The sequence below is a fragment of the Neoarius graeffei genome, chromosome 20 (genome assembly GCF_027579695.1).
Source record: "Neoarius graeffei isolate fNeoGra1 chromosome 20, fNeoGra1.pri, whole genome shotgun sequence".
NCBI lineage: Eukaryota > Metazoa > Chordata > Actinopteri > Siluriformes > Ariidae > Neoarius > Neoarius graeffei.
In genome coordinates, this window is record NC_083588.1 from 66,133,487 (window position 1) to 66,158,929 (window position 25,443).

Below are 25,443 nucleotides of genomic sequence, written 5' to 3' on the forward strand. Positions count from 1 at the left end.
CTGGTCCCCGGAGGTGTTAGGCCTCGTGTTGGAGGGTCCGGTGAACTTGAATTTATTCAACCTCGTTTCCATCTGGATGTCACCGTGGATTTGTTACACTGTCCGATTGAGTTTAGAAACAGTTTACTGTAGCATGAGATGGATTACACTTTACTTTTTTCGCTTAAAATAGAGGCTTAACGGGAGCTCGCGTCAAACACAGCCTACTCCATAGCGGCCAAGCCACGCCCCCTCTTTAGCGAATAATTCTTTATACTTAAATGCGTAACCAATAGACATGTTTGAAAACAGCATACAAGAAAATACCGCATAATGCTTAGTTTCCCAATTTAAAAAAAAAAAAAAAAAAAAAAAAAAAAAAAACACGCCATGTTTTGATCCCAAAAGAAACCTCAAGAAGTGCTGCAGGAAAATACTGCCTTTATGTCCTGACCAATCAGTGGTGGGTTTCCCAAAAGCCTCTTAATGCTAAGGGCATCTTAACTTGGAGAGAAAGTGTTCACTTTGCTGCTCGCTCTACCATTTAACGATGATCTCTGTGCCATGATGCTTTTGGGAAACTCTGCACAGATTGCAAGTGAGGAAGCCAGCCCAAAAAAAAAAAAAATCCCCAACCAAACATGAACAAAGTGACTGAAGACAAATAAAGCTCATGTCTTCATTTATCTACATTACTGATCATAAATCCAATATAATCTCCATAATCTCTTTCTTGTTTCTCCCATGGTGTATACGTCATTTCTCTTCTTGGCTTCTCTTTTAATGGTGGCTTTAAAAGGGCATATCACAGGTAAATTCAGGAGCAAGATCAATGTAATTCTAATTTATATTCAACTTTGGTTAAATATCTGTCACATTTTGCGCAATACCAGAAAAATTCAGTTGAAATCAAGCCATTTAAGGTGAATAGGTCCACCTCTGAAAAAACCTGGCATTTGGATTTCCCGGCATTGATTTTTGAGACGTCGTGTGCGGGACACCTCCCTCTGAATCCTACGTCAGCGCTGGTTTATGAGAAAACGACCTGGTGGTTTTCTGCAAATTTCTTCAACATTATCGCGTAATTATTAAAATGGTTAACAGATGTATCGTAGGAGGGTGTAGCAACATTATATTCTTCATCCAAAGGTGAAGTAACATTGCGTTCAGGTGACAATTCCATATTTCAATGCAAAATCGCTCGCTGCTAAACTTGGTCTACACAGGCTGTGCACTGAAACCGTGCAAGCTCACGCAGCCTGCTGGCGCTTCCGCAGGTGACGTCATGAATCCGGCTCCAGACTCCCTTGGGATTTTTCCAGACAAATTTTTTTATTTTTTTCTGCTGTAGACAAATGACCTTGTGCAAAATTACCCTTCTGGATGAGTGTGTAAAGGGACATACTTTCATATTATAAATAAATAGGTCCAGGATATGCACTTTAACAGCTCAAAAATGTTGTTGCACTAACAAAAAGTCCTTACTGTCCACAAAAGGGTCAGAAAATGTTATGCTTTTGTTCCAATATTAATCTGTTTGCACTTTTTTTAAATTGCAAATACAGCTGGAAAAATTAGCCGACTCATGCGTGTAACCTGAATTTCCATACCACGGTGTAAACACTCATTCAGCAACTTCAAAGTCATGTTTCCTTTGAAGTAGGTTTTTAAATTGTGAAAAGGAACAGTGAAATCAGGTGCTGCGTACACGCATGATACTCACATCAGTGACGTATGCCTCTGTGATAGGCGGGCCTCGGATGGGGTTAAAGCGCTCCCCGATGCTGCGCACCACCGTGCTGAAGACACGCAGCAGAGCCGCCAGTTTCGGCAGAGACACGGCGGGTGGGGGGACATCCTCATCTACCGCTTCTCCCGACACCACGTGGCTCAGATCCTGACGACAGGCAGAACCGGAAGAAAGATGCAACGTTGTTTGCTAATGTCTCCCGTATTGCCATAGCAACAAAAATATTGTACAAAATTCAGATAAAATAACGTTTGAAAAGCAGTGACGTAAACTAAACCCGTTACCTCTGCGTATGCTTCCATGTCTTCCAGAAACTGACCCAACAATGTGGTAGAAAAGGCCAAATCTGCCACCCAAAACTGTTCCAGACTCTGTAACCAGCCTGTCGACACACACGGTTTATGATACACATCTTAATAAAGAAAAGCACGAAACCCTTTCTCTCCCTCTCTCTCACACACTTCTTACCCGACACCTGCAGAGTGAGAGACTGTTTCTGCGTGTGATCGATGTGCCACCCCACCAGGATGTCCACCGTGTCCTGAGGAGAACAAAGTCAATCATTAGTCTAGTCACCGAGCTGAGACATGGAGAGGTGTTTGAACGAGTGCTGCTTACTCTGAAGTTGGTACTGAAGATGTGCGGGTAGCAGCGAGCCACCAGCAAGATGCACTTCACACTCTGACACAGGAGCTCCGGGGTGTCCAGGTTCTCCAGAATGGACTGGAGACTGCTCATCACCAACTGCAACAGGGAAAAGAAGGGGGGTGGGGGGAACCCTCATAGCAGAACACCACTGTGCAAACGACACACCAAGCGGAGTCGGGTTCCAAACAGCCTGCTACTCAGACAAGGGGCTTAATATTTAATTTAACATCAGTACAGATCCCAGAGATGCTGTTGACCAGTCTCACAACACTATTCTACTTGTGGAATGATTAATCCTAATCCTCATCTTCATTACACTGGCTCTCCGTCTTGTTTTGACCAGTGGGACCATTTTAAGAGCTGAAAATTCCTGGACCCTTCAATAATTACAAGTGGGGAATTAGCAGAAACATGTGCGACTGTAAATACCAGGTAAAATCACATTACATGGTTTTCCCCAAAGCGTTTTAGCGTGTCGGGCCCGATATGCCTGCTCTGCCTGCTGATACGCTTAGTCGCTTTAGTTAAAATCCGATACGCTTCGATTTATACCGATACGTTAAATTTCCTACCCACAAGTAACTAGATACACAGGAGAGCAAATAACAGACCATTTACATACTGATTGATATTTGTGTGAAACAAGCGGCCTCCCCCCCCAATGTTTGTGTTGATTCCGTCAACGTCCGCGTGGTATGATGTAAACAAACTAATCTGTTGGCTATGTCAAGATCACGTGTTCAAACCGTCCAATAAAAGCATAGAAAGAAAACGTCAGACATCCCGGAATTTTCCGATTCATTATAAGCGATCTCATTGGCTGCCGATGTCCCCCACCAGACGGACAAAGCCGACTGATTTTAATAAGCTAGGAGACTCGCTGGACAAATTAATCCACATCAGCATGGATGACCGCGAGATGGACTATGAGAGGGTTCCCCAACATCGGGCCAAGCAAAAGCCAAGGAGAATTAATCTGCTTTAAAGGAGTAAAAACTTAATTCATTAGTTTGGGTTTGCAGAAAGATTATGTACTTATAAACACTCTCACCAAGTGAAGTTGTCCAACTGTGTCAAATATAGCATAATTTCAAATAATGATCATAAGCATTTTTGGCAGTGTGATGTCACTGGGATCCATTTAACAAAAGAAGGCTCCGGATTATTCTTTTGTTAAAGGCTCACAGTGACATCACACTGCCAAATACGCTCATCATTATTATTCACAATTATGCTGCATTTGACACTTAAACAAATTCCCTTCATGAATATTTTTATAAATACATAATCTTTCTGCAAACTTAAATGTATGAATTAAGTTCTCTTTTCCTTTAAATGTTTTAATCTTAATCTAGTCCATTTAATAAAGTGCCAAAATTTAAACTTTATAATATGCAGTTGCCTTACTTTTCTTTTCAGTGCATCTTAGTTCTACATATATTACAGTAATTGCATCAGAAACATTCTAAATCATTACAGTTATAGTAATACAGCAACTTATTTTAAGGTGGCAGGTCTTAGGTTCAGATCCCTTTGTGATCAACAGGAGGTCATGATGATCGATTCTCTTCATTGGATTGCATAAGACGGAGCAAACCACTGGTCATATTTTCAGGCACATTTTTGTTACAACGCTACTTGATCAGAGATAATTAAGGGATCCTTGTATATTTTCAATCTATCATAGACCTCAGTAATCTATAACAAAACAGTTTAACTTGCATGTTGAACTTTAAGGTGAAATTTCAAATGTGTTTACATTAATACTATTTAGGTCAGAAATCAGTGAAACACTGGTAAAATCTATCCTATAATCATGGATCTAAAACCTCTCAGACCCTGAAAATGCACCTGAGAGCATAGATTTTCAAAAAATTTTCCGGGGGGAGCATGCCCCCCCCCCCAGTTTCACGTTGCGCCATTGGTGCTTGCTTTCACACCATTGGCACTCAATTGTCTGTGTATTATCATGCCAGAATTTAGGGCTTTAATTTTTTTCTGGGGAAAACACTGCATTAAAGCCATCCTCAATTAAAATCATTGTTCTTTTTAGCTTAAACACACACATCATACTGTTGATCAAGCTACAGTTTTGGTTTTTGTTGTTTTTAAACTCGGACCGAGTGTGAATACACGGTTTTAGCTCCTCAAGGATACTCAATCAGGAACCAGCATTAAAATCAATCAGTGAACACTTGAGGGCGAGTCAAACTGTACATTAAAACTGTCCCACTGTTCTCAACAGCTTCTACTGTGATGCTTTCATGACGCCTCAAAATACATTTTATACACACACACACACACAGAGTGGGGCAAAAAAGTATTTAGTCAGCCACCAATTGTGCAAGTTCTCCCACTTAAAAAGATGAGAGAGGCCTGTAATTTTCATCATAGGTACACTTCAACTATGAGAGACAGAATGGGGGGAAAGAATCCAGGAAATCACATTGTAGGATTTTTAATGAATTAATTGGTAAATTCCTCGGTAAAATAAGTATTTGGTCGCCTACAAACAAGCAAGATTTCTGGCTCTCACAGACCTGTAACAACTTCTTTAAGAGGCTCCTCTGTCCTCCACTCGTTACCTGTATTAATGGCACCTGTTTGAACTCGTTATCAGTATAAAAGACACCTGTCCACAACCTCAAACAGTCACACTCCAAACTCCACTATGGCCAAGACCAAAGAGCTGTCAAAGGACACCAGAAACAAAATTGTAGACCTGCACCAGGCTGGGAAGACTGAATCTGCAATAGGTAAGCAGCTTGGTGTGAAGAAATCAACTGTGGGAGCAATTATTAGAAAATGGAAGACATACAAGACCACTGATAATCTCCCTCGATCTGGGGCTCCACGCAAGATCTCACCCCGTGGGGTCAAAATGATCACAAGCACGGTGAGCAAAAATCCCAGAAGCACACGGGGGGACCTAGTGAATGACCTGCAGAGAGCTGGGACCAAAGTAACAAAGGCTACCATCAGTAACACACTACGCTGCCAGGGACTCAAATCCTGCAGTGCCAGACGTGTCCCCCTGCTTAAGCCAGTACATGTCCAGGCCCGTCTGAAGTTTGCTAGAGAGCATTTGGATGATCCAGAAGAGGATTGGGAGAATGTCATATGGTCAGATGAAACCAAAATAGAACCTTTTTGGTAAAAACTCAACTTGTCGTGTTTGGAGGAGAAAGAATGCTGAGTTGCATCCAAAGAAGGGGGGTGGAAACATCATGCTTTGGGGCTGTTTTTCTGCAAAGGGACCAGGACGACTGATCCGTGTAAAGGAAAGAATGAATGGGGCCATGTATCGTGAGATTTTGAGTGAAAACCTCCTTCCATCAGCAAGGGCATTGAAGATGAAACATGGCTGGGTCTTTCAGCATGACAATGATCCCAAACACGCTGCCCGGGCAACGAAGGAGTGGCTTCGTAAGAAGCATTTCAAGGTCCTGGAGTGGCCTAGCCAGTCTCCAGATCTCAACCCCATAGAAAATCTTTGGAGGGAGTTGAAAGTCCGTGTTGCCCAGCGACAGCCCCAAAACATCACTGCTCTAGAGGAGATCTGCATGGAGGAATGGGCCAAAATACCAGCAACAGTGTGTGAAAACCTTGTGAAGACTTACAGAAAACGTTTGACCTCTGTCATTGCCAACAAAGGGTATATAACAAAGTATTGAGATGAGCTTTTGTTATTGACCAAATACTTATTTTCCACCATAATTTACAAATAAATTTTTAAAAATCAGACTGTGATTTTCTGGATTTTTTTTCCTCATTCTGTCTCTCATAGTTGAAGTGTACCTATGATGAAAATTACAGGCCTCGCTCATCTTTTTAAGTGGGAGAACTTGCACAATTGGTGACTGACTAAATACTTTTTTGCCCCACTCTGTGTGTGTGTGTGATATATATATATATATATATATATATATATATATATATATATATATATATATATATATATATATATATATATATATGAGTGATTCCACGCTTATGGGTACTGAAATGGGGACATGAACTTATTTTTAAAAATTCACCTAAAACCATTTATTTTTTTACCATCAGGTCACAAAACATGTAATCTTTAATGAATGATATGTTAAAAGATAACTTTGGGGGCGTCGTGGCTCGGGTGGTTAGGGCGCCATGCCGTGAATGCGGGCGACCCGGGTTCGATTCCGGCCCGAGGTCATTTCCCGATCCCTTCCCGTCTCTCTCTCTCCCGCTCGTTTCCTGTCTCTGCGCTGTCCTATCCAATGGAGGTGCAAAAGGCCCAAAAAAATATCTTTTAAAAAAAAAAAAAAAAAAAAAAAAGATAACTTTAATTTTCTGAGATGTAATAAAAACATTTATATGCCAAAGTCAGAACGTAACAGAAGTGTTGTGGACATATATATTCTCAATTTTAACAATGTAGAATTACTTTTTGAAACATAGGAAGGTGATGTTTTAGCAAATATAATTAATAAACATGTGTAGTAGAATAAACATACACATTCTTTCAATAAGATTAACATGGTATAGAGCTAGATTGTAATTAATTTGTAACAGACGCGAGATGGACAATCGTAACAGAAGTAATGTAACAGACATCATTTTGGAACTCAGAGGCTTGACTTTGGCATATAAATATGTTTTTATTACATCTCAGAAAATTAAAGTTATCTTTTAACATATCATTCATTAAAGATTACATGTTTTGTGACCTGATGGTAAAAAAAGAAATGGTTTTAGGTGAATTTTTAAAAATAAGTTCATGTCCCCATTTCAGTACCCATAAGCGTGGAATCACTCTATATAATTTTTTATGTTGGACTCATCCATACATTCAGGCCTGTTTATTTTGCTGATTTAAACAGAGGCTGTTAGATTTCATGTGTATGCACTCACATGATCATGCACTAAGGATATTATATTATGTTTATAACATTGGTTTAAGTTTAAAAAAAAAAAAAGTAGTTAATTAGCTAAAAGTTCATAGAAGTGCTTCTATACAGCTGTAACTAAGGTCTTGAACTCGTGTCAATTACCAAGACACAATGATGTATAATGCAACGATGAAGCACGATATCAATTTGACAATTTAAATCCATCATAAAAAATGACTCATCAGGCTGTGTAATTAGTCCCCCCCCCCCCCCCCCCCAAGCTGTAATTGCATTTAGACAGCAGGTGGCACAATAACATACAAGTGGTAATGCACGTGACTTCACTGTAGACAGAAGTAACACGGCTCGAATGCTATGAACACAAAGGAAAAACCCACACGCGGCCATAGAATCTGAAAGAGCTGTTGTGTGATTGACTGTACAAACAAAAATCTGAGCGCACTTTACAGACTGATAAAAAAAAAAAAAAAGACGCAAACAGAAGCAGAACACTTTTTTTTTAAGGGAATAGTTAATATTTATATTTTACTCCAACCTTTCCAAATGTGGATAAACTATTGGTTAAGAAAAAAGGTTTTTAATTTAACAAAAGGAACACAAGTTGATAAATAGAAAAATAAAGGCTACCTTTTTCGGTGATAAAATTTTCCACTTCATTTTTTTCCCCAAAACTAATCAGGGGAAAATTAAATAACGAACCCAATATCGTGAATCGGACCAAATCATTACCCGTCTACAACTCATGGATATCCGATGACTAAAGAACAAACTGAGCTGCCATTTTCATACTCTGGGCATCATCTGGAGACATTTTGTCTCACCTTGTCTTTTCCTGTATGCCGTTAGTAAGTTTAAGACGTTTTATCACTTGCACTGTAGGAAGACACTGTATACATGCTCTCTGAACATCAACAGCCCATCATTAAACATCACCGTCATCTGTTTGTTCACACGAGGAAACAGACCAAACTTCTGTCGCTCGGTATCACCAGGACACTGGTGAGTGAGTAACGGTTATCGACGCATCTCTGTGCTGCACCGTACCTGCATGACGGGCGAGAACGCCTTCTTCTCCCCTGCCGTCTCCAGAGCCTTGTACACGGCCACCAGGTAGAGCAGCTTCACCTCGTCCTTACTGCAGCTGCTGAACTTCACAAACATCCACTTAAAGATTTTCTCTGCTTCGTAGCTGAGGGCAGCACAGAGCAAACCCAGGCAGCAGGCCGCTTCCTGTCGCAGCTCATGGAGGAGTTTACTGCTGTAAGGACACGGGGTACAAAAAAAAAAATTTAACTAAAACCGGATAGGCAAAGACGATTTCAAACAATCCTGAACTCGAATAGGAGCCAAGCGACATGACAATCAATATTGCAATAAATCACATCAAAACACACTGAGATTATGGATTAGATGTTAGAATTTTGTTAAAATTAACATTTCCCCCCCTCTGAGTTCCATTTAAAAACTAACTTGAATTAAAAAAAAAAAAAAAATTCATTATTTTCGCAAACATTCCAGTATTACCAAACTGATTACAAATAAGTTGTAGAAACTAATCTGAAAAATCACGATTGTGGTCATATCGCTCAGCCCTAAATCAAGTACTTAAAATAATTAGCTCATTTAAAATAAATAAATATACAATCTGATATTTGTTTGAAGTTATCTTTAAAAGGCTTTATGGTAGGAACCAGACAGCTGATTGAGGGGTGCATTTACATAAATTTGAATATTCACAATTCTGCAAACCTTGGACTGAAACAGACCGAGCAGAACATGGACGCTAAAAAGGGTGAGGTTTTAAATTTTAATGCTCCAATTTAAATTTTATTTAACAATAATTCTTTTGTATCTGATATTTAGTTTCCTATAAAATTTATGAAAAGCAGGAGGACCAACAATATTTACACCCAAGCGTTTAAATAAATCTCAGATAGCTTCCTCTTCACTACAAAAACACCCTACATAGGGTACAGCACCACTGTAGGCACAAAAATGTTGCATCAGAGATTCACAAAAGGTTTTCCATGATGTATTCAGCACAGGATTAAAGTATTGGCACCCTCAGCTTGAGCTGTCCCGTTAGGTAGTAGTTTACTAATCCAAAACACACACAGCCATCACTGTGAACCAACACAACACACACAGATTCAGATTAACATTTCATATTTAAAAAAAAAAAAAAAAAAACTGCTCAATATTCTTCCGAAGGAGGAACTCAACCCCCGCCCCCGGACACACACCTTTCATTCAAAAGGTCATTCAGGGTGCTCAAAATAGTATCCAGCTGTTTAACCAGGACCTGTAACAAACAAATGATCAGAAAGAAAAACATTAGAGTTTTGAAGAGTCAAAACTCTTCAACTGATCAATCAGTAAACACCATTTCACTCGTGGGGACAGATTTGTGCTGGGTGCCAAAACTTACCACCTTGTTTTCTGAGTGCACGATAAGGTCCCTCATTTGTTTCAAGGTAGCCAGCCTGCGGTCCCGGTCGTCCTCTCGCGACACCCTCCGCAGAAGATTGGCGAGCCGAGACTCATCAGAATGAGCCTGCGGTCGGTCTGGGGGGAGACGTTTGCAGTGTTACATCAGCGATCTACATGGCGGAGCACGAGGTAATGAAGAGGTCTTGGATTGTCACCCTCTCTGTACACATTATCTGGGTTGTCTGCGGTTAATTTATTAATGTAACATTACAAACCCACAATGTTCCTTTTCTCCAATATTCATCCCAGTTTCAAATTTCTTCAACTTTGATAACTCGGTTAATTAACAATTAAAAGGTGTAAATAGTCTTTAATTCCTTACTTGTACAAATGACCTGGAAAACATGTAGGACATGAACAATGGATTACACCACGACCTGAGCAAAAGTCTATAAACTGATTCGCTGTTTGGATGCACTTCCTGTCAGCCATTTTTACAGAGACTCTACAGGCCACTGTCGATGATGGAGGCAGAGCTTCATGAACATGGGCAGGAATCACTGAAATTTTAAAATCCAATCTTGTAAAATCAGCAAAACACTAACCTTACCTCAGGCACAGTTAAGTTGAAGTGCAGTGGACACTACAGAAGTTCACTGCTGTTGACTATTATTTTTACTAACTTTGTAATAAATTCCTTAAAATTAGAAACATAAAATGTCCTATTTTATACATGACAGCTCTATCCTGTTGTGTTTTATTGTATAATTTAAACACATTCTCCATTCATACCACAAACTATTTTAAATGTACTCATAAAATTTTATAATTCTGTTCCATTTAGATAACAGAAGGATCACAGATCTGTACGCAGGAGATCGCTGATTTCAGTCCTGTGTGTGACATTCGTGTTAACTTGGCACACTGGACGCATTTATTTATAGTCTTGTGTACAGTGCGTTTCTATTGTCCTGTAGGTCATACCACACGTGTGTGTGTTCACACCCACCCTGTGATTTCCTCATGTCCTTTGCAGCTAAAGCACGGTGTCCATGCTGAAAACTGGGTAAATCCGCCGTCACATCATTGATCCTCAACTCTTGCCCCAGCGACTTCCAACCAAATGTATTTTCACCGTGGCCTCCATCAACATCATACGCACCTGCAATTTATTTAAACACACAATCAAATCCTCCTATACAAACTTGAGTCATGTTGGTGCTTTCCAAACACTGATAATTTCAGTTTCATTTTCTACCACGATCTGTCCTTACAGGATACACAGTCATGCTGAAAAACCACCGGACTCTAAATCAGATCTTACCATAATGCTACAGTACATCAGCGTCAGAACCAGAAAACCTACAGCCTCACAAGCCCTGTTTGGACTGGATTAGTTCATCAGCAAGACATCTGTAGTTTAAAAAAAAATAAAAAAATCCCATGTCTCCTCACACATGTTAAACTCTCACATCCGGACAGCACTGAGGATCGAGGTTTCAGCTGCTTGTATTGTCTACAAACCCGGATGTTTGTTGGCTGTCATGCGTGTCATTAGAAATTTACATACGTATTGGTGATAGAACTAGTTATTTATAGAAAAGTAAAAGCTGATAATGGTGTGTGTGAATATTGTCATGTTTAATACGTGTAGCTGCAGTTGTTAGAATGTCTCCTTTAATCCACCTGCAGGATCTCACTTTTCTTTTTGATTTTATTTTAAGCATGGAGTCGACGTTTTACCTCCCAGACCAGGTATACACCTGAGAGCCTAATCTAAAGCATCCATCTCTCCATTTTAAGATTCAAGAAGTGTTTAATATATCAGATACAACACTGATGCTTGTGCTAAGAGACTAAATACGGCAAGTTGCAGCAGTCATATCTTTTTACCCCTCCCCATCATTAGGAGACACCTGCGTATGAAATCACATCAGATGAGCACCAAGATCAGAGAAAACCTGCAGGTCTGATTTTCTCAGAGAAGGACATGAACACGGCCGATCCAGATGGGGGGAAGAAAAAAAAAAAACCCACAGTTGAGCTCCTGGAAAATAATTTACACGTACAGAATATCGCCTGTGCACAGTCACACAGTCTTCATTTCATAACATTAAAATTGTGAACCTGTTTAATCGAACTACAGAAGGAAATAAGAAAAATTTAAAGGTCTCAAAAGGTTTAAAAGTGATGAAACCTCAACAAAACTGACCAATTATAATCATTTTAGATGATTATTTAAGATTACGTTGTTGAAATAACATGGTTCATGAAAAACCATTTTAATATATAAAACATTTTTACTGAAAACCAATTTTAAAATGCATCATTCAATAAATACAAATTATTACATTAATTCATGTAGTAAACTATTTTTGCAAGATTTTTTTGGCGAATTAAAAACACTATAGCCCTCCAATAAACATTTAAATAAAAGGTCTGGACAGATTAAATTTATTAAAACACTTATCAAATTACTCAATTTACTGAAAATTGAGTCTTCAGCCGGTTTAAACGCTTTTTGAATTATTAGCCTATTTACTTATTGCTAAATATTAAACATTTAAAAACATATATACACAAATATAAATGTTTTACTGGTGGATTTATTTAAGAGACTGATTTACTCAATGATGTATTTAATGGTGTTTGGAGAATAGAGAACCTTGAATTAAAACTAATTTAGATTTTTTTTCACCATAAAACCCTGAATGAATAAGTTACTGATTAAAAATCAGATATCAGGAATGTTCTGGAATTCCCAAATCTCTGTGTCCTTAGTTTAAACATCCACAGATTCACAGCTGGGCGGCACGGTGGTGTAGTGGTTAGCACTGTCGCCTCACAGCAAGAAGGTCTGGGTTTGAGCCCCGGGGCCGGCGAGGGCCTTTCTGTGCGGAGTTTGCATGTTCTCCCCGTGTCCGCGTGGGTTTCCTCCGGGTGCTCCGGTTTCCCCCACAGTCCAAAGACATGCAGGTTAGGTTAACTGGTGACTCTAAATTGAGCGTAGGTGTGAATGTGAGTGTGAATGGTTGTCTGTGTCTATGTGTCAGCCCTGTGATGACCTGGCGACTTGTCCAGGGTGAACCCCGCCTTTCACCCGTAGTCAGCTGGGATAGGCTCCAGCTCGCCTGCGACCCTGTAGAACAGGATAAAGCGGCTAGAGATGAGATTCACAGCTTAGGCGTTTTGAGCTGATTGACTCCAAGTTGGAGTGAGAGTGAGGCGTGCACACGTGTGTGTATACACAAAACACACCCACCTCCTCCTTCCAGCGAGCTGTGAACGGTGTAGGAGTCATGGTGCAGCGGCGGAGTTCCCGGCTGCTCGGAGTGCGCAGGATCGTAAACAGCTGCTGAACCGTGGTCTCTGGAGACACTGCACTTTACACCTTCCTGGCTGGCTGACGTGCTGATGCTTCTGAAACACACCCGAGCACAGCCGGGGTCAAGGAGCGCTTTTAAGTACACCTCACCACACACACTTCAGTAACGTGCGAGAACAGTAAAACCCCGGTCCTGCATTGTTTCAACCAATCAGCAAGCAGCTTAACAGTTCATTGCTCAGTCCTGCGTTCCGGTTAGGTGTCGATGATTAAATATTCTATACCAGCAGCTCCGCTACAAATCACATCGCTGCTGTAGCAACAGCTCATTCACAGGGACGTAAACAGACAGTGAAGAGTTTTCTGTAAACATTAATAGAAGTATTTCTAGCATCAGAACTTTAACGGCCAGAAGAGAAGCTGTAATTCTGAAATGATGAAAAGAACAGAGACCTGAAGCTGAGAGAAAAAGTAAAATAGAACAGATTACTGAAAAGTAGAAAAAACTGGACCAAAAAAACACCCTCACAGAATGAACAAAAGGAAATTTTACTCAAAGACAAAAGAACATATAGCTAAATAAAAGAAAGCAATAAAGAGTGAATAAAATAACCAAAAGAAAGACAAGATAAAAATGACAGGGGGGAAATTCGGAAAAAGTTCTGTAAGGGGGTGAAAACTTTTGCACTCAGGACTTTCCCTGAATCTCTGCTCCTGAAACGAAACTGAAGCGAGTCCTGAACAGCGGAATGAACTCAACTCCTCACCTGCTCCTCATCCTCACCTCCTCCTGTTCCTCATCCTCCTCCTCACCTCCATCCTCACCTGCTGTTCCTCATCCTCCTCCTCACTCACTTCATTAACAGCCTCCTCAATTAAACAGTGAGCTGATCAAACCTTACCTCAAACTAATGACAGGAAACTTTACATTTTAACCGCGTTACATTATTTTTAAAACACTGCTCATCTTCGCAGCTTAAACCTTGTTTCTAAAAACCAAACCCACTCATTTATCTCCTTATCTGAACATAAATAAATCAGCTAGCTAACATTACTAGCATAAAGAACAGTGAACTAGCATACTCACTGTGTTTATAGCGCGAACTTACTAACGCTCGAAACCAACTTTAAAAGAAACATTTAAGCTGAATGTAATTCATTATTTACTCAGGAGTAATTACGGTTAATTTATTAGATTTCTGGTTATCTACACAGTTTAACAGCAGCTAACACTAACAGCTAGCTGAAGCTAACCGAGCTCGCACGCGCGACCCAAATACCTAGCATAACTAACGCGTCTAATATTTTATTTAATGTTAATTAAAAAAAAACCCCACGAAACCAAGTAAATCAGCTTCAAAGGCTATATTTGTAGAAATTTACAATTAATTAAACTCATTTTAGTGTCTGAGCAGGTGAGAATCCATTCTAGCTCAGCTAACAGGCTAAAAGCTAATTTCACCCGTCAATACGCGGTGCCGTCTGACGCGTTAGCATTACCTTAGCCAGCTAGCAAACATCAAACGGAGTCACTTTTTAAAATCTTTTTACAAATTTCACTAAGCCACCAGTTTAAACATTAATAACTCGCTATTTATTGACTAAATTTACCTCATAAGTGTGTATGTCACTCAACTTTTATTAAACATAACCGTTCCGTGTCTCATTAAAATTGACACAGACATCGGCTGAATCTCAAACACTTCGACTTTTACATGCGTAGTGCGCTAGATCGAGTGCACGAGCCGTTTCTGTTAATCCCCAGGTAGTGCACTTGTGTAGGGAAGTGTAGATCAGTTTGGGACTCCACCCACAGATCAGGTTTATACACAACCGCGGAAGGAAACAGTTCCTCTGGTTATAATGGGTTATTGTACATCCAGATTCTAAGGTTAATTAAAAAGTAATTATTCTGGACAGCTTGTTAACAATATCATGAATATTATTTATGTCGATAATGACATCTGCTGAATCGTTTGCTCGGTGCTAGCTGACAAGCTAACCAGCTAACCTTGTGAGGGGGAAATCTATCGCTGCATACCGCGATAATGTTTTAGCGACTGAAACAATTATCAATCGTTTTAACCACATGCGCGCGCGCGCTCAGATCACTTTAAACAGCTCGTATTAAAAGTAAGACAGTATATCGACTTCACCGAAGAGAAAGAAAAAAAACCACTCCTGTCAATTCTAAAATTAAAAAAGTAGGCCTCGCTCAATCCCCGCGCTTTCATAGAAAGAGCCCCCCTGACAGAGCGACACCAACCTGGGCTGCCAGTCATTCCAGTTCCGGTGCAGTTTATGGGCGCTGCTAAGCCGAGACCCGAGGGCTTTGCGGCTCATTACCTTCGCCAGGACTGCATGACCCGCTTCAACACGGGGAAACGTCCACAGAATCTGACCGAACCTCGAGTGTTTAATCTATACCGAGTCATAAACTGTTAAAACGCGAAAAAACAAAAACAGCGCCGTCTTTGAAAAGTGAGAGCAATGCGGCCTGACCCGCCCCTATTTCTGCGCTCATGTGCGAGCGCTTTACCGCGTCGCAGCAGTGACACCCAGCGGTCAGAACGAGTCAGTGCACCTCTTCACTGTTTATCACAAACTACTGCATGTAGAGATCCCTGTTCTTGGCTGCAGGAGTGGAACCCAGTGTGTTCTTCTTTCTGCTGTTGCATGCTGAGATGCTTTTCTGCTCACCACGGTTGTAAAGAGTGATTATATGAGTTACTATGTCTTTCCTGGCAGCACAAACCAATCTGGCCTGAGTTTCCTAAAAGCATCGCAGCACAAAGATAAATGGTAGAGCGAGCAACACAGTGAATGCTCTCTCTCCTAGTTAAGATGCTTTTGGGAAACCCACCACTGTCCATTTCCCTCTGACCCTGTCTTATCAACAAGGTGTTTGTTTCCACCCACAGAACTGTCGCTCACTCACTCAGCATTTTCCACACCATTCTGTGTAAACTCTAGAGCAGGGGTCGGCAACCCTAGGCACATGTACCACAACTGGCACGCCGAGGAATTTCCAGTGGCACACTGACGATGATACACAAACCTAATTATTCAACACATTAAAAATGTTCAAACGTCATCTTGAACTGTCATTGGCTGTTGCATGGCGAGCCTGCTCTTTTAGCATGACTACACAACAATATAGTGCCCCCCTCCCAGTGTTGCCAGATACTGCTGACGTTTTCCAGCTCAAAATATGTTCAAAACTCGCCAAAATGCACTTAAAACCACCCAATCTGGCAACACTTGCCCCTCCCCATATTTCTCACGAGATGGGCCCACTTGATGCAGCAGTTGCGCTAAGATGGCAAAGAAGCCGACAGTTCAGGCTTTCCTCTCCTCGTGGACCAAAGCACCCACGTGCAATGAACTGGTGCTACAGGTGCTCTAGCCCCTGCCCCTTTTCTGTTTGCTGTCCAAAGTTCCCTTTTCATAGGGACTGTTTTGTTGTTGTTTTTTTAATATTTGTAAAAGATAAGTTAGCTCCAACATCAATATTCTCTACAATTTGACAATAATATATGAAATTATAGATTTATAAAATAACGTTTTTCTATGTAAATGCGGTCATCAATCCGTGACGTCATCCATTCAGTGAGCCTCCGTGCAGAAAGCGCATGCAGGCGGTTGGCAGTGGGAGACAGTGCGAGGAACGGCATGGTGAGGTCACACTGAAAGTCTCCTTTCATTTCTTATCTGAACATGCAATATTGTGCAGCTTAGAACACAACAGTAAATGCGTAGGGTTGTTTATCATTTAATGAAGCCGCCGAGGCTATATTTAAACCGTTTGCTCCATCCATTTCATTAACGTGGCAGATTCGGAAACTTTAGTTTGGACGACGGCGTTAATAACATATTCTAGCAGCTTCGAAAACTTAAGGCTGAATGACGACGTCCACAACATATTCTATCAAGACACACAGAATGTTCAGTTGCAATTGAAATTTAGTTTTGAATAAAGTTAACTTGTGTGAAAAATTTGTTCCAAGTGCCCTTTTTTGAATGTTGAACCCCTGCCCCTCCAAAGGTCTTTGCACGGCCCTGGACCAAAGAATATGGGTTCATTTCTCAGAGGGACTGTGCTGTGTGCACGTTGTGTTTTGAAAGTGTTGTGTGTCGAACATCCAGTGTTAAACGTCATTTTGAGGCAAAGCACGAAAAGACTTTCAAAGATCAGGCAGATAGGGACGAATCACTCTCACGCGCAGTGTGCGGATATGGGAAGCAAGCCCGCACTTTAACAGTCTTTACCTCAGCTAAAAACAATGCCACTGAAGCTAGCTATATAACTGCACAGCTAAACATGGAAAGCCATTCACAGACGGTGAATGCATTAAGGAGGCCTTTCTCTCCGGCTCAGATAGTCTTTTTGAGGGGCTGCCAAATAAAGAGACAATAAAATCAAGAATAAAAGACATGCCCGTATCAGCCAGAACTGTTGAGCGACGAATTGGTGAAATGGCAGAAAACGTAAGGGTGCAGCAAACAACTGGCATAAAAGATGCAGCGGTGTTTAGCATTGCGCTTGACGAAAGTGTAGATGTGAATGATGTGGCACGTTTGGCAGTGATGGCAAGATATTGTGGTGTGACTGTGAGAGAGGAGCTCTGCTGTTTAAAGCCAATGAACCCTGCTGGGCATCTTTACCCGAAAAGTTCAACTTCGCAATATCGCACTGGCTTTATTGTCAGTGTTCGGATCAACATATCTGTGTGAACAGATATTTTCGCACATGAAGAATGTACTTTGCCCCTCCTGAAGTCGTCTGACAACGGGCCATTCGGAAGCATGCGTCCAACTCAAAGTGACCAATCACCATCTCCACATCTCAGAGCTAAGTAAGGGGAAGCAGGGCCAGGGATCACACTGACTGATAGGCAAAGCATTTATTTTGTAACAAGGCTACTTCAAATTTGCAGTTTATTGTTAAGCCACTTTACGTAGGCGACTTGTCAATGTTCTCTGACACTCATTATTTAATTTTTTTTCTGCAGTTTTATTATTCATCAGTTCCATTTCCATTAGGCTGCTACGTCTTTATTGTGAATAACTTGGGCCTGTTACCTACTGAAAGATTTTGGATGTTACTTTGTGAATTTGTATAAGCTGCTTGCAATGTTGTTATCCAGTGTGTGTGTGTGTGTGTGTGTGGGGGGGGGGGGGGGGGGGGGGGTGTTCTTAAACCTTGTGTGTGAGGTTAATGGCATAAAACAAGTGCAATGGTGTTTTACATTTGCTCAATGCATTAAATATCCATATCCGTCTAAAATGTGTGGTGTCTAATTACACATAGTTAACAACACCTATTTGAATGGCACACTAACTAACAAGAAAATTTCTAATTGGCACTACATGGCAAAAAGGTTGCCGACCCCTGCTCTAGAGACTGTTGTGTGTGAAAACCCCAGGAGATCAGCAGCTTCTGAAATACTCAAACCAGTCCATCTGGATCAAACCAACACCCATACCACAGTGAGAGAAAGTCACACTGTGAGATCACAGTTTTTCCCGTTCTGATGTCTGAACATTGTGAACATTAACTGAAGCTCTTGATTTGTATCTGTGGGATTTGATGCATCAAGGCTGATTAGTGAACCGCAGACAGCAGCTGCAGGTGGGTGGGTGTTCATAATAAAGTGGCCGGGGACTGTAGGATTTTTACAGAACGGAACTCTGTTTATTTTTATAATTTGTTTTCAGCTAATAATCAGTTATAATAAAAGTCTCAGTCTGAGTTGCCTCTTTACCTGCTTTGTTGTCTGTGTTGGTTTTCAAAATTACCAACTGGAATTGTGTCAACTGCCAGGGAGACGAGGAGGGTTACATCCGGGGAATTTCCTGATCTCTGACTTTGTGTTACTTAAACAAAATGTTATTTTTTAATTAACAATTAATTGACAATTGTATTATCTTACAGTTTAACACTGACTATTTTTTCAACTTTCCTAGTTGAATAGCTTGTAATAATAATAAGAAGCAGTAGAAGATTATTGTGCGGCGGCACGGTGGTGTAGTGGTTAGCGCTGGTCCTGCTCTGGTTCAGCAAGAAGGTCCGGGTTCGAGCCCCATGGCCGGCGAGGGCCTTTCTGTGCGGAGTTTGCATGTTCTCCCCGTGTCCGCGTGGGTTTCCTCCGGGTGCTCCGGTTTCCCCCACAGTCCAAAGACATGCAGGTTAGGTTAACTGGTGACTCTAAATTGAGCGTAGGTGTGAATGTGAGTGTGAATGGTTGTCTGTGTCTATGTGTCAGCCCTGTGATGACCTGGCGACTTGTCCAGGGTGAACCCCGCCTTTCGCCCGTAGTCAGCTGGGATAGGCTCCAGCTCGCCTGCAACCCTGTAGAACAGGATAAAGCGGCTACAGATAATGAGATGAGATTTAAAGGTTACTGAATGAATAAATTTAAGAGAAAACATGGAAATGTGTGTTAGTACAGATAATAGCGAAAATGTCTAAAAACTTTTTAAAGTGTTTTTGAAGTGTAGAAACACTTGTTTGGGTACAAACAACAAAATATCAATTATTTTATTTTTTCTTTTCATTGATTCATTCATTCAGTCTTCCAATATACATATAATTTTTTATTTATTTTCTTTCACTTCTTCAGGTCCAGAGATGAGTGCCTTCAAGTTCTTGCACAAGATCCCTGAGGAAGAAGAACAAGAAGGAGGAAATGAAACCAAATAAAAGAAAACACTAAGCACTTTAATTCAAAAAATATTTTTAAATATTAAATTTAATGGAAATGTTAAGCTAAATTTCCAACATATCATCCATCCCGTCCTGGTCTGGTTCATCTCTGTGATCTATATCCTGAAGGTTTGAGGGCTGTGAGTGACATTTTTCAGGTGAAAAATATTCTGCATCTCAAACTGAAGGTCTTTATTCGATCCTGTATTATAATGAGATCAAATCCCAAAATGAATAATGTTCAGCCAGTTTGAAATAATTTATCAAAATGTATATTTTTTTCCTTTCCTCTTGTAGTTTGTCAGATTTCACTTTATGTCCTTCTCATTCCATGCTAGAAATGCCGAAGGCCGATCTGTCTGTTCCAGCAGAGTAAAGTTTCAAGGACATGGCATCAGAGATCAGAATGAAATCATCGTTCTTTGTGGATTTTGTTGGTTTCATGTTTTTAGTTTGAGGTTTTCTAAAAGAAGAAAAGAATAAAAACACTTACACAAAACTTACACACAATAACCACCATCATCATCATCATCACCATCATCATCATCACCACCATCATCATCATCACCACCATCTTCATCATCACCATTATCATCATCATCATCATCATCATCATCATCATCATCATCATCATCATCACCACCATCATCACCACCATCATCATCATCATCACCATCATCTTCACCACCATCATTATCATCATCATCATCACCACCATCATCACCACCATCATCTTCATCATCATCATCATCATCTTCACCACCATCATTATCATCAGCATCACCACCATCATCACCATCATCATTATCATCATCACCACCATCATCACCACCATCATCATCATCATCATCACCATCATCTTCACCACCATCATTATCATCATCACCACCATCATCTTCATCATCACCATCATCTTCACCACCATCATTATCATCAGCATCACCACCATCATCACCATCATCATTATCATCATCACCACCATCATCACCATCATCATTATCATCATCACCACCATCATCATCATCATCATCACCATCATCTTCACCACCATCATTATCATCAGCATCACCATCATCATCATTGTGGTTAATTGGCTTCAGGTCCAACTCAAAATGAGAGAATTCTAAACTTTAATAATTAAATCAAGTAATGATTGTCTACAAAAGGGTGCCAATAATTTAGCAACTGATTTTATGAAGCAAATGGACAATTTCTGCAGAGTTTCTCTCCGAAACTTCATGAAGCTACAGCATATTTAATCCCTCACTCATCATATATTGAATATAAATGATAATGATTGAGTTTGTGTCTGAGATCTACAGTATCTTATTTATTTATTTACACATTTACACTGATATTAATCTCTCCAAGCTCACTGTTCACAATTCTGTTGGCTATCTGCTGCCACAAGATGGTAGCATGCACTAAACCCCAGTCTGCACACGGACCAGGAGAAGATCTTCACTTCCTGTCAGTTTCTTCTCCTCGGGGCACGAGGTGAGCTCTGCAGGTCCAATTCACAGCCATCTCTTCACTGACAAACAGGACGCATCCCGCATGGTGATCTCCTCAGCATCCTTTATTCTGCTATTTGTCTGATTTCCACATCCTGTTGCTAGGCAACAACACTACACATCCATATCCACTCCCCTAGTCCCCCCATCTTCACTGCAGACCAAGTCAGGAGATAGCTGAGGAGACTCCACCCAGGAAGGCAGCAGGCCCAGACAAAGTATGTCCCAGGATGCTGAAGGCCTGCGCTGCCCAACTGGGGGAGCCCCTCCAACACGTCTTTAACCTGAGCCTTTGCCTCTGGAGAGTTCCTGTCACGTGGAAGACGTCATGCCTCATTCCAGTTCCTAAGAAAACACATCCAAAGGAACTGAATGACTATAGGCCGGTCGCCTTGACATCACACGTGATGAAGACCATGGAGCGACTGCTGCTGAACTTCCTCAGACCCCAGGCCCACCATGCTGAGGACCCACTGCAGTTCGCATACTGGGAGAAGGTGGGAGTGGATGACGCCATCCTCTATCTTCTGCACAGGACTCACTCTCATCTGGACAAGGGGAGCGGCGCAGTGAGGATCATGTTTTTTTACTTCTTCAGTGCCTTTAACACCATCCATCCCCTTCTACTGAGAGATAAGCTGCAGGAGATGGAGGTGGACACACATCTGGTCTCCTGGATCACAGACTACCTCACTGGGACACCACAACATGTCAGGATCAGGGATGGCATTTCTGACACGGTGATAAGCAGCACAGGAGCACCACAGGGGACTGTGCTCTCTCCAGTTCTGTTCACTCTCTACACATCAGACTTCAAATACAACTCGGAGTCTTGCCACATGCAGAAGTTCTCAGATGATACTGCGATTGTGGGATGTGTTCATGATAGACAGGAGGAGGAGTACAGGAGCCTGATACAGGACTTTGTGTTGTGGTGTAAATCCAACCACCTGCAGCTGAATACTGGCAAAACAAAAGAAATGCTTGTGGACTTTAGAAGGTCCAGGCCGACTCTGCAGCCGATCTCTATTGAGGGGGTCGATGTGGAGATGGTCAGGACCTACAAATACCTGGGTGTACATCTGGATGACAAGCTGGACTGGACAGTGAACACTGACACCCTCTACAGGAAGAGTCGGAGCAGACTCTACTGCCTGAGGAGGCTTGGGTCCTTCAGGATCGGCCTGCTGCTGATGTTCTACCAGTCTGTGGTAGCCAGCATCCTCTTCTGTGCTGTAGTGTGTTGGGGAGGCAGCATTAAGAAGAGAGATGCTGGACGGCTTGACAGGCTGGTGAGGAAAGCTGGCTCTGTGCTGGGAACTGAGTTGGAGTCCCTTACATCAGTGGCAGAGCGAAGGGCCCTGAGCAAACTGCTCTCAATCATGGACAACGTTCACCACCCTCTGCACGGTGCCATCATCAGGCAGAGGAGCTCGTTCAGTGGCAGACTGTTGTCCCTGGCCTGCACCACGGACGGATTCAGAAAGTCTTTTGTCCCTCGGGCCATTAGACTGTTCAACTCCTCCCAGCTCAGCAAAAATAAGACTCTGTGACTCTGCTGTAGTCAGGACTAGTTACACTGCTCTTTTCATGTCCATTGCACTTCTCTGCTGCTTACATAGATGTACATTATATGCATAGATGGGTATATACAGATATAAATCACCACCATCATCATCATCATCATCATCATCACCACCATCATCGGTCTCATCCGAGACGGTGACGAGTCTGCATACAGACGGGAGGTTGAACGGCTGGTCTGGTGGTGCGGTCAGAACAATCTGGAGCTGAACACGCTCAAAACTGTGGAGATGACAGTGGACTTTAGGAGGAGCCCCCCCACCCTGCTGCCCATCACCATCACCAACAACACTGTTACTGCTGTTGAAACCTTCAGGTTTCTGGGTTCCACAATCTCCCGGGACCTGAAGTGGGAGACCAACACAGTCACCATCATCAAAAAGGCCCAGCAGAGGTTGTACTTTCTGTGCCAGCTCAGGAAGCTCAACCTGTCTAAGGAGCTGCTGACACAATTCTACTCTGCCATCATTCAGTCTGTTCTCTGCTCTTCCATCACTGTTTGGTTTGGATCGGTCACCAAACAGGACAAGAACAGACTGCAACGGACAATAAGGTCTGCAGAGAAAATTATTGGTGTCAGTCTGCCCTCCATCCAAGACCTGTACTTGTCCAGAGTCAGGAAATGGGCAGGTAACATCTCTGCAGACCCATCACACCCTGGTCACAAACTGTTTAAACTTCTCCCCTCTGGGAGACGCTACAGATCACTGTACGCAAAAACAACCAGACACAAGAACAGTTTTTCCCCTCAGGCGGTCTCTGTGATGAACAGCTAAAACCGGACTCAAATATCAGCAACATCAACTGTGAAATATCTGCACACTCATACCGTCATTCTGTGCGCACTGTATATGCATATTTATATTTACTAAGTCATCCTTGCACTATGCTGTCTATACATGTATTTACCCTTCTACATGTACATAGCTTTTTGGTTTTTTTTCTACACTTTTTATTTGTTTGCACAAAGAGAGCTAAGTGAAACCGGAGTCAAATTCCTTGTGTGTGTTCACATACCTGGCAAATAAAGTTTATTATTATTATTATGAAACAGATATTTGTAGATAAGCTGGTATGTTGTACTTTACCTTATTATATACTTTATTATTATATAATGTTATGTACCTACTTATATATTATACATACTGAAACTTAATATTGATATACTAACTTAATATTATATATCGTATAGTATTACACTATAACATATACTATATGTACTGATATATACTTTAACTATGCCTGTCATGTAATATACGATACGTTTTATCTCCCATATACCACTAAACACACTGCACATGTATGAAACTGGCCACAAAGTATTTGCACTGTGACTGGTTACTGCCAACTGCACGACCTCACTACCTCCCGCACTGAGAGCTGTATATTCTATTACTTGCTCTTATTGGTAATGTTTTATTTCTTTTGGTATTTTGTTTTTTGTATTTTAGTTTTTTATACATATAACGCTATTTAGTTTTTGTATTGATCTTGTGCAATGTGGAAATGTTACTGGATACCTTGAATTTCCCTCTGGGATTACCTATGTATGTATGTATGTATGTATGTATGTATGTATGTATGTATGTATGTATGTATGTATGTATGTATGTATCTATCTATCTATCTATCTATCTATCTATCTATCTATCTATCTATCTACACTGTAAACAGTGTGCGCGATGAAGAGCAGTGAATGTGACCGAGAGGAGCGAGCTTCCTGGTGGAAAAGTGAATGTTCCGTTTAATTATACCTGCAACAACCAAACCTCACCAGAAATGTCAACTCTGTTTGTGATCTTTACACTTTCATTGATGTAATAAACATTGTGTGGTGCTGTTATAGTAAAATAATCAACCACAAGTTGGTGAGAAGAAGCTGAGATACTGTTACCACCAACAGCAGCACATCCCTGAGTTTTTTATTCCTCTTACACCACAGCAACTGTCTATTATGATGAGTCATTCATTAAACAACAATGTGTATTTTTTATCCATTTATAGTTACAAAACACTGACATTGGAGACTCCTTCTATACATCTCTTTGCAGAAACCTTCACTATGAGCATCACCCAAGATCAGAAAGACAAAAATTTAGTTTTTCTGTCAAATTTGTTTAAAAAAACCCCAGAGGGTTGTGAGTTTAAATCCCTCTAAGCCGATGAGGTGGGGTTATACTGAGTATCACTGGTACATCATGGTACAGCTGGACCTTCATCAAGCCCAGTTTAGCTGGAATCAGTCTCTCGAAGTTCTGGAAAGTTCCTCCTCATTGACCCAATGTGCAGCTCTTCGATGAGCTTCAGGAACGCCTCGGTGCTACATCCACTTCCTGGATCAATCAAGTGTCACAGCACATAAGAGCTGGAACTTACACGCATCACTGTGTATGATACACCTGGGAGGTCAGCGCTAACTCGGAATTCAGAATCATGCAGAACCAATGGAGCTGTAAATGATCATGGTGATGTTTTTTCTCTACAGAGGCACACTTAAACATCTCAAACATGACCGCTGTGGCATGTCGGCTCTCAGAGAGCTTTTCCCAATCAATAACTGCCTCAAGATTATTTACAGCAAACCAAGTCACATGTCACGAGTTCATTTTTCTCAACTT

General features: G+C 41.2%; 1 protein-coding gene across 3 annotated transcripts in view; it reads right to left on the reverse strand.

Annotated features, from left to right (window-relative positions):
* Nucleotides 1–15,538, reverse strand: part of smg1 (SMG1 nonsense mediated mRNA decay associated PI3K related kinase) — a 73,553-nt gene extending 58,015 nt beyond the window's left edge. For 2 of the 3 annotated variants that reach the window (XM_060902291.1, XM_060902290.1), the window contains exons 1-10: nucleotides 15,288–15,538; nucleotides 12,959–13,116; nucleotides 10,706–10,858; nucleotides 9,695–9,831; nucleotides 9,510–9,568; nucleotides 8,311–8,524; nucleotides 2,348–2,473; nucleotides 2,198–2,270; nucleotides 2,014–2,111; nucleotides 1,703–1,876 (exon numbers count right to left, since the gene is read on the reverse strand). In XM_060902291.1, coding sequence (XP_060758274.1) covers nucleotides 1,703–1,876; nucleotides 2,014–2,111; nucleotides 2,198–2,270; nucleotides 2,348–2,473; nucleotides 8,311–8,524; nucleotides 9,510–9,568; nucleotides 9,695–9,831; nucleotides 10,706–10,858; nucleotides 12,959–13,116; nucleotides 15,288–15,364 — 1,269 coding nt within the window. In that variant the 5' untranslated portion in view covers nucleotides 15,365–15,538. The remainder of the gene's footprint in view (nucleotides 1–1,702; nucleotides 1,877–2,013; nucleotides 2,112–2,197; nucleotides 2,271–2,347; nucleotides 2,474–8,310; nucleotides 8,525–9,509; nucleotides 9,569–9,694; nucleotides 9,832–10,705; nucleotides 10,859–12,958; nucleotides 13,117–15,287) is intronic. The other variant, XM_060902292.1, reaches the window with a different exon arrangement.
* Nucleotides 15,539–25,443: the final 9,905 nt, after the last annotated feature.